General features: G+C 32.4%; 1 protein-coding gene across 1 annotated transcript; it reads left to right on the top strand.

Annotated features, from left to right (window-relative positions):
- The first annotated feature begins 8,055 nt into the window (after positions 1-8,055).
- LOC127245485 (uncharacterized) lies at positions 8,056-10,111 on the top strand. The gene is made up of 2 exons (XM_051266404.1): positions 8,056-8,771; positions 9,909-10,111. The coding sequence occupies exons 1-2, from the start codon at positions 8,134-8,136 to the stop codon at positions 9,949-9,951; spliced, it is 681 nt and encodes a 226-aa protein (XP_051122361.1). The 5' UTR covers positions 8,056-8,133; the 3' UTR covers positions 9,952-10,111.
- The last annotated feature ends 383 nt before the right edge of the window (positions 10,112-10,494 follow it).

Below are 10,494 nucleotides of genomic sequence, written 5' to 3'. Positions count from 1 at the left end.
TCATAAAATTGGAATAAAGTTTGAAATTATAATGATTATAGTAACGAATATTAATTGATGATATACAAATAAAAATTGTATTTAATATATTCGAAAAAAAAAACTGTGTTTGGTTACGGTTTTTGTTTTGGATTTTGATTTAAATAATACAATTTTGAATTTGAATAATTGTGTGATACAATATAAAATTAAATCAAATTAGCCAAATGTAATTCATATATTTAATTATTCTAAAATGATAGTATTTTTATAAAAATATAATTAACATATATTATTTTTAAAAAAATATCTTTATATTATAAAAAAAAATATTATATATTTGATGCAAATAATAATAATAATAATAATAACTTAAATATATATATATAATAAGAAAAAAAAAAGGAGAAAGAAACATTAATAAAAAGAGAGGAGAGAGAAACGCATAAGTATTTACTACTTAGTCTTTAATTGATAATTTGACTATATTTGACGTTGATTAGTAAAAATTAAGGATATATTTTACAAAATTAATATTAGAGAGACATAATTTGAAAAGACGGTCAAATATAAGGATATAAATTGAAAATACCCCCAATTAAGCTAATGCTCCAAAATTGTAAAAGAAATGTGTGTCTTCTTCCTCATTGAACCGAGACTTCGATTTAATCAAAAGAAAAAAAAAATGGTTAATGACAATTTCATCAATGAAGGACTTTATATATCCATCGACGATGGCAGCGTCTCCTCCGGCGACGGCGCAGCTTGGCTTGTTCCTCAATCGCGGGAGGGGGGCAGCAAGTTCTCTTCCGTCAAACAACCGCTCATCAAACCTAAGACAGAATAGTGGCGGTCCTCTGGTCATCTTCTCCGGTGGATCCAAGAGCGGCACAGCAACCGGCGATTCCATCCCAAAAAGACCTGGCAACGTCGACAACCTCCGATCATTCCGAACTTCCTCTAGTTGTTGGATTTTTTAGTCCAATTGGATCCACCCCGAATAAGACACACACCCAATTATGTAGCTCATTAGAATCATGGCCCTGACTCGCGACACACACCCGCGCCCCGTGACCTGCCTACCAAAACCGTTCTCACTTACCCATGAGCCGACCTGCGACCCGCGACCCTTGGCCGACCTTGTGCTTGACCCAAAGCTACCGACTTACCCTTGGCCGACCTTGTGCTTGACTCAAAGCTACCTATTTACCCTAACCCGATCTCTTGACCTATACCCGCTGAGGATCCATGTCCTTTGCTAGACACGATCTGGGCCGTCTATTTTAGGTTTGTAATCTTAGCCGTCCATTCGCCTTTGACCTACCTATATATAGAGAGAAGAGAGAGGCTCCGTCTCATAATACTCTCACACTCTCTCACTCTACATCTGTCCTCTCTAGCCTCTCTCTCTCTCTCGACCTCTCTGTCCATCTTCTCCGGAAACCTTTCCCGGCGGGTTCTTGGCAGTGCCTTTCCTCTTGTCACTTGTGGAGTTCCTGTAGCGTTATTCCCCATGTTTGTTGTTGTTTGTAGCCGCAAGGGACTCGTTCAACTTGTAGGCATTTGTATTTGTTCTATTTCCCCTTGTATGTTTTGTAGGGGTTCGATTTTGTGTGTGTCGTGTGTTTTGGGCCGGTTCTTTTGTGTAGTCGCTAGTTATGTGTGATTTTTGTGTCGATATGTGTTTCAAGTTTGGTTTGGAGCTGAGCCTAACCAAGTCTAGTTCAAATTTTTGTTGATTTCACAATAAAATCTTCGATCCGTTCTTATTTTTTAAATAACAAGTGGTATCAGAGCCTCGGTTGAGTTTTTTATTTACGAAATCGTGTTTTTGTTTGATTTTGGAAAGATCTACTCAAATCTTAATAGATCCGTGGCAAGATCTAAAGGATCCGGTTGGATCGAACCTATTTTTGGTGTGTTCGGTTCTTTTCCTTTAGATTTGTTCAAAATCGGCCCCGTGTGCTTCGATCCGTGCTAATATAGCCGCAGTCGAACTGTTAATGTGTGGTTTGGACTTAATCGCTACTGTTTTTTGTAGATCGATTAAGTTCGAGTCCATTTACGTTAGAATGGTTCAAAATCGTTTCGATTGGGTGAAAATCGATTTTGTCCGTTGTTATTTTAAGAAAATAAACCGTAAAACTTGTTGTTTTGCCTTATTTTCGTTTAGATATGTGGTTTTTTGGTTAAAATCTAAAAGTTTTTATTAAAACTATTTAAAATCTTGAAAATTGTAATTATTTTTTGTTAAAATACTTAAAACTAAAACTGTTTTTCAAGGATCTTATTAAATCTGGATTTTCGTGGCCTATATCTGTATATGTTTTGTTCTTTTTGTGTTGTCATCCCCTATATATGTGTTTCGGTGACTCTAACTTTTGTTACAGAAGAAACATTGTTACTGTTTTGTTGTTATTAGTTGGCTCACCCCTATTCTTGAAAAAAAATAGGTTATTTAATGCATTCCCTTGTACTGTTGTATGAAATATATTGTTGTTGTGCTTCGAGGGTAAACTCTATAACCCTAACTATTATATTACTACTGTTATTTTTCTTAGTTTAATATCCACATTTAAATTTCGCTCGATCGATTGTAAAGACTATTGTGATACCAAGATTGCAAAACTCCGATCCTCACTCCTATGAGTGATTCTTGAGTACCTTCGGTGGAATAGTCACGAGTGAATGTTGTAATAGATAGGTTGTATGTTTGTTATTATTTGTCTGTAATTGCAATATTTTGTGATATATTTGTTGTTGTGTTTGTTTTATGTGAATTGATGTTGATATGATGTGACTTGGGTGTTTGTTTGGTTCTCAATTTTTTTTTAAATCAATTTGTATTTTTGATAAACTAAAATTTACAATAAATTGCATTTTTTCAAACAAACTATTTTTGCCAAAAAATCTGTGTTTTTTCGAAATTGTTCTTTGAAGTAACCGTTTTTCAAAACATTGATAATCATGTCTGGGAAAACATTTTTTAATATCCAACCTTCTGATGTTTTTGCTATTTGGAAACAAAAAATGAAAAGTATACTTGTTACTCAAAAATTAATTAAGGCTGTGGAGTCGGATGAAACAACTACAGTCTCTCTCGAAAAGAGGGCTGAGTTGGATGAAATGGCTTCATCTTACATAAATCTAAATTTAGCTGATGATGTAATTCGTAAAGTTGGTAGACAAGAATCTGTTGTGGCATTGTAGAATAAATTGGATGAGCTATATACTCTAACTTCTTTACCTAGTAGACTTTATTTGTTAGAAAAGTTTTTTAGTTTTAAACTTGATCAATCTAAAACTATTGATGAAAAACTTGATATTTTTAAAAAATTAATTCAAGATATTAAGCTTACTAGTGATAAAAATATAGATGATTATAGTGATGTAAAATCAACAATTAAATATAGGTGTGATTTTGTAACTTTAGTTGTGGTTATTAATGGTTTGAAAAGTAAAGAATTATATTTGAATGTAAATAAATCTAATAAATTATGATAATAAGAATACAAATCTGAATAATAACAATAAAAATCAAAATAGATCTAAAACTCCTAATAAATGAGGAAATAGATGTTATAATTGTGGTGATCCTTCACACTTTATTAGAAATTGCCCTAAGAAACATAATAATAATAATAATAATAATAATAATAAAGCTAATAAAAATAATAGTAATAAAATATTGTCCAGATTTAAATTCGAATTTTTTTAGTGCTAATGAATGGATTGTTGATTATGCTTGCACATACCATATGACACATCTGAAAAGTTTTTTTTTTTTTTTTGTGAATTAAGACTTTAACACACTGTTATGTTACTATGGTTGATAAATGTGTGTGTAAAGTTGAAGGAATTGATGTTATTAATCTGAAATTTAAATATGAAAATGTGCTGAAATTGCATTATGTGAGATATGTGCCGGAGTTGTCTAATAATCTGTGTTCATGTGTTAGATTATGTACTTTAGGTTTAGAAGGAAACTGTGGTTTAAATTGCATGAAATAACATAAGGTTTTTTTAGTGATTTTTAGGGCAGAATTGAAAAATGACTTTATGTAACCTCTACTATACCTGTTAATCCATGTTATGATTCTGATAATTCTGAAATTGTTAATTTTGAATTATGGCATAAGAGGTTGGGTCATGTTAGCAATAATGGTCTGAAAATTTTGCATGAATTTGGTTATTTGGAAAATGAAAAAAAAATTTGTTGTTCCCTCTTGTAATATATGGGAATCTAGAAAATTAAATAAAGTTCAATTTTCGTCAAAAATCCCTGAAAATGTTATTTCTTAAAAAATGAGTAGATATATCTTAACTATTGTTGAAGATTTTTTAGAAAAATTTGGATTTTCTTATTGAAAATAAATTAGACTTGTTCAAAATTTTCAAGAATTGAAAAATTCAAATTGAAGGTGAAACTGACAGAAAAATTAAATGTATTTATATTGATAATAGTTTGAATTTTCGTAATACTTGGTTCAATAAATTTTGTGTGCAAAATTGTATGAAATTTGACACTGTCCCCATAACACCCCAATCTAGTGGGGTTGCTAAAAGGCTAAACTAGACTCTTATGGAGAGAGTTAGAAGTATTTTAGCTTCATTTGGTTTATCCAAAAAAATTTGGGGTAAAACTGCTGTAATGACAATTTATCTTTTAAATCGTACACCCTCTATCCCCCTAAATGGTGAAATTTCTGAAAGTAGGTGGTTGGGTAAATTAGTCGACATATCTAATGTTCGTGTGTTTGGGTGTCTTGTTGTGATACATATTTGCACTGATGAATTTGAAATGAAAACTGAAAATTGTATTTTCTTAGGTTATGGTGTTACATGGTATAGATTGTGGTTAAGTTCTAAACCCGGGTTTAAAACTATTATTAGTAATAATGTGACATTTAATGAATGTTGTATGCCATGTTTGAATATTGAAGAATCTGAATTGGTTGATTCTGGAACTATTAAAAACAATACAGATTATTGTGATATTAGAAATAAGGTGGAACATAATTTGATTGATATAGAAAATGAAGAAATTAAACCTGTAAAATCTGATTTTTGTTTTGAATGTACTGATATTCAACATATTGTCTGTGAATCCAAAAATATGCAATTTGTTGACATATTGAAATTACTGAGACTGATTCTATAATTAACTGTAGTGTTGCTGAGAGTGTGTCTAAGAAACGAAAATTCAGAGGTTGAGAAAGTGAGAAATTATGTTTTTAATTGTGATGATATTATTTGTATATCTAATGAAACTTGTTTTCAATCTGCTGAAATTGTGCAAATTGATGTTGAAACTGATAATATCAATTTAGATAGAGAAATTAATACTTTTTTGTTGTATGGTGTTCAAAATGTGGTGGATTTTGTTTTATATAGTGAAATTGATATTTTTGTTGGTGATTTTCCAATTTTATCTCTACTTTGCCAGCATGTTGTGAGTAAAATTGAAAATACGGTTTTTTTTAAAGTAAAAGTAATGTTGGAATTGTTTCGAATAATAGTAATGAGATTGAAAATTATCTATTGGTCAGAGATGAATTTAGGAATAGTCGTAAAGTGTTATTATCTATGTTTGGTGATTTTGATTCATTTTCTTTGCCATGTGATATTTAGAGCTTTTATGTGGATTATCCTATGTCTGTTAGGAAAATAGTAAATCCTGAATATAAGTCTCAATGTTTGGTGCTATGTGAAGATAATAACTCATTAGTCAGTAATAATTGTTTGAAATTAGTTCTTAAGTTTTGTTATTGGCTCATTTGTGTTATGTTATTATTGGTTATGAATGATATGAAACTTATGAAGTTTGCTACAGTTTATTATTATTTTTTTTTTGTATATTGTGGGTTACATGTTTTGATTGTATGACACATTTACAATATAATGTAGTTTTATCAATGTTTAGATTTGAATATATTTCTGTTGTCGTATATACAATATCATGGAAAATTAATAAAGTTTATCTCGCTTCAAAGTTATATACTTTGATACATTTGATTAGTTATGTTCTACATATGTGTAGATGGTAGGCTAAATTAATGTATCTTAGACTAACTTGGTTTAATGTTTTTCTTTTTGCAGGTAAGTAATTCAAATCTATGGGCAATGATATACTTCAGCCACTCGGACAAAAAATCAGATAGAGAATTTGTTGGAATTTTTAGTCAAATTGGATCCACCTCAAATAAGACACACGCACCCAGTTATGCAGCCCATTAGAACCATGACCCTAACTCGCGACCCACACACGCGCCCCATGACCCGCCTGCCAAAACCGCTCTCACTTACCCATGAGCCGACCTGTGACCCGCGACCCTTGGCCAACCTTGTGCTTGACCCAAAGCTATCGACTTATCCTGACCCATACCCGCTGAGAATCCACATCCTTTGCTAGACACGATCTGGGCCGTCCATTTTAGGTTTGTGATTTTGGCTTTCCATTCGCCTTTGACCTACCTATATATAGAGAGAAGAGAGAGGCGCCGTCTCATAATACTCTCACACTCTACACTCGCCCTCTTTAGCCTCTCTCTTTCTCGACCTCTCTATCCATCTTCTATGGCGACTTTTCCCGGCGGTTCACAGCGGTTTTTGGCAACGCCTTTTCTCCTATAACTTATGGAGTTCCTGTGGCGCGTTTTTCCCCCTATTTGTTGTTGTTCGTAGCCGCAAGGGACTTGTTCAACTTGTAGGCATTTTTATTTGTTATGTTTCGCCTTATATGTTATGTGGGGGTTCAATTTTGTGTGTGTCGTGTTTTTTGGGCTGATTCTTTTGTGTAGTCGCTAGTTAAGTGTAATTTTTATGTCGATTTGTGTTCCGAGTATGATTTATCAACAACCTCCGATCATTCCGAACTTCCTCTAGCCTTCTTTGAACAACACCGATAAACGACGACGAACTCCTTCCATGATAGGAACGTTGATATTCAGCTCATACTCAAAAGTCAAATATGACCCATGTAACCACGTCGCAAAATGGAAGTCGGTTATCACACCCATTGGACTCCACGAGACTAAAAAGGGATTTCGATAATCCTGCTGCAATCACTCAAACTCATCGAAAATATCCATCGGAAATCTCTCGGTTTCTCCCTCTTCTCCCTCCTCAAACACACATTTTTTACTCTCTAGAATAATATTTTTTTAATATTTTAATATTTATTTTAAAATTACTAATAATACTTCATCCGTCCTAAAAGTATAGTTTTATTGCGTTGGACACGAGATTTAAGAAATATCGATATTATATTGGTGGTTGGTAAAAAATGTGGATAAATGACTTTTTTGCCCTTATAAATATATTAATATAAAAAGTAGTGACAATTTTATAATAATAAAAAAGTATCGATAGTTTTATGGTTTATATGATTATTTATGCAAATGAAACTATTGTTTTGAAACAGACAAAAATGATAAATAAGACTTTTGTATTGGAATAGAGAGATATTATTTATATAAAAATATAATAAAATAATAGTATTATAAGTCATTATTATTAATTAATTAAACTATTTTAGCTTAAATAACCAGGTGTCCTAAATGAAATGATGCATTTCGAATAGAACGGAGGGAGTATCACACAATATTTAAAATACGTATATATATATATAAAACAGTATTACACAATATTCTCTCTCACACATAAAATGTTCATTTTTTCCATTTTTGTCCTACATAAGTTATCATTTCATTTTTAAAAATATAATTTTATATTTTAATTACATTTCAAATTTTATAATTTATAAATTTTTTTAATATTAACTAAACTATTTAGTTATCTTAATATTAAATTATATTTTTGGGTTTTTTTTCTTTAACCTCAAATCTCATATTTTTACTATTTGAGCTTTGTATTTCTCGAAAAAAATATACATTTTTTTTTCTCACAAAATATCACATTATACATTATTTTAATATCAAATTTAAACAAAAATTTTTGAAACTACATAAATAAAAAAAAAAAAAAAAAAAAAAAACATACTCACTCTAACATACTTTTTCATTACATTTACTTAAAAAAAAAAAAAAAAAAAAAAAAAATCCTTTGTATATGTATGCTTGTAATAATATTACATCTATAGACATACACATAAAACCCTCAAAACACAAGTTGTGTGTGTAACTTCGAAGAAAAATGAAAAACAAAATGCGCAGCAAAGTCCATCCTTACAAATTACATTCCCATATCTCCGACGACGTCCTCAGCCTCCTCCCGGCGGCCATCCTCGCCGTCGTCTCCGCCCTCCCCGCCGACGACCTCGAAGTTCTCCTCTACATGCTCACAAGGTCCATCAAATCCACTACCACCACCACCACCCCTCAGTGCTGCCGCGCCGCCACCACCTCGCCGCCGCTCTCCCACTTCGACTGCGACTGCTTCCACTGCTACACCGCCTTCTGGCTCCGCTGGGACTCCTCCCCCAACCGCCACCTCATCCACCGCGCCATTGACGCCGTCGAGGACCGCACCCACCACTCCAACCGAACCAAGACCCGCCGGAAGGACAAAATACCTCGCCGGAAAACCGCCAGTGCACCTTCCGGAGAGGCTCTTCATCCACCGGCGACGGAATCTCCGGCGACTCGAGAAGACGCCGCTGCGTCGGAGAAAGAGAAGAAAGATCCCGACTTTAAGGAAGTAGAGCGCACGGCGGAGGTTCAACTCGCCCCGGCGGCGCCGCCGTCTAGGCATAAGGCGTTGGCCAGGAAGGTGTTGCCGGACGTCATTGGAATATTCAGTTCGCCTTTGTGGAGCCTTTGGAGTCCGAAAGTGTAAGAAATTAATTTTTTATTTTAAAAAAATAAAATATTTGAAAATTATCATTATTAGTTTTCTGCTGGTAGGTTATATTCTCAGTCCTAACTCTATAATATGTGTGATTCTCTCTCTTAATTAATTAATTAATTAATTTTATTTATATTCGGGGCTCAAGAAAGTTTATGAGCCACTTGTCACTCGACAGTGATGCATCATTATATAATTTCCAAGTGTTTGAAAAATTATTTATTTCTCTTTTCTTAGTGGCTAAGGAAAAGCATAGTTTGGTGAGATAATTTTTGGGTCTGCGTATAATTTGATTTATAAATAGGATTCTGTTAGATGCCCATATTTTGTTCCAGTCAAAATAATATTCTCGGTCTATTTATATATGAGTAAAAATATATTTTGATCCCGTACAATATTATAATTATTAATTTTAGTTTTATTAAAAAAAAACTTATCAATTTTAGTCCCAAAATGGTTGATTGGAACTGAATACGGCCGTGTTGGATGACTCAGAAAGTGACTGGACGTGCAGCCAACACAGTTGTATTCCTGTCCATATTCTGAACACAGTTCCTGCGTATGTTCTCAATACATGTTCCTGCCATGTTTTGAACACGGCCATGTTCACGACCATGTTTTCACTGTAATCATATTGTAGGTCATATTTATTATTATTTTTTCTTTTTTGATAAAATTATTTGATATAAATATATATTTATAATTCAACAAAAATATTTTTTATAATTATTTTATAATATTTTTAATATAAAAATATTTTTGGCAAAATATCAGTTAATTTTTTTGATTCAAATTTATTTTTATTTTTTATCTTTTTATTATTATTATTTCTCCCGTGCAACCAGGTAAACAAGTAGGAAAAAATGGATAAAAATCAAATATTTAAAGAAAAATTTAACAAAACTACATAAAATATATAATATTTTTTATTAAATAAAAAATAAAATCTAAAACTATAAATCAATAAAACTAAAAAAAGTTTTATTATTTTTTAAACTATAAAATAAAAAATTGGGAGAAAGAAGGGGGCAAAAATAATAACATACATAATTTCATTATTTTTTATATTAAAAAATATCTATATTTTGGGATCTGAGGGTCAGCTGACCCTAGCTCCCATGTAGAACTGTCCGTGCTGGTATGTCAATAGCGAGGGGACAGTATTAACGAAGGAAAGCATCGACAATATCATGAATGGAAGAGCAGCTTGAAGCTGCCTCTTCAATTTCACCTTTAATTCAAACAAAGTACTCCATCGTTGTTTAAGAACAAAAGCTACGGCTTGTGCTCCGTCCCCGGCTCCAATCAGAAGCGAAACCAAGAGATAAAATGAAAATAGACTTAAAAAAGAAAAAAATATATATACAAATTGCTAAACAACATATGGAGTCGACCGTTAATTTGAAGGAGAACGAATCCTCTATAAGGGGGAACGACCTTCCGCCGACTCCGGGAGCAAGTGAGATCACTGTAGGGTTGTATCGAAAAGAAAGTTCATCAACCACGAAGAGACGGATCGCAAGAGCGATGTTCGAAGAAGGTGTAATCGTGAAAGTGTTGAAGGGAGGATGGGTAAATGTTTTTAAGGGGTGTGTTATATTACTATAGTAGTATAATTGTGTTTTAGTTTTGTCATTTGTTTATATATATATATAAATGCAATGACATTGTTTTAATATAATATAAATGTAAAAATGTTTTGAATTTTAG

The sequence above is a fragment of the Andrographis paniculata genome, unplaced genomic scaffold (assembly GCF_009805555.1).
Source record: "Andrographis paniculata isolate CXL003 unplaced genomic scaffold, ASM980555v1 Contig22END, whole genome shotgun sequence".
In the NCBI taxonomy this organism is placed as follows: Eukaryota; Viridiplantae; Streptophyta; class Magnoliopsida; order Lamiales; family Acanthaceae; genus Andrographis; species Andrographis paniculata.
The sequence above is the reverse complement of the archived record's forward strand: the minus strand, read 5'-3'. Positions and strand labels throughout refer to the sequence as shown.

What these genes read in the sequence shown, in the direction of transcription:
- LOC127245485 (XM_051266404.1), top strand. Translation starts at nt 8,134, where the DNA reads ATGAAAAACAAAATGCGCAGCAAAGTCCATCCTTACAAATTACATTCC. An exon ending in AGCCTTTGGAGTCCGAAAGT is followed by an intron (nt 8,772 to 9,908) that starts GTAAGAAATTAA and finishes GCTCCCATGTAG; the next exon opens with AACTGTCCGTGCTGGTATGT.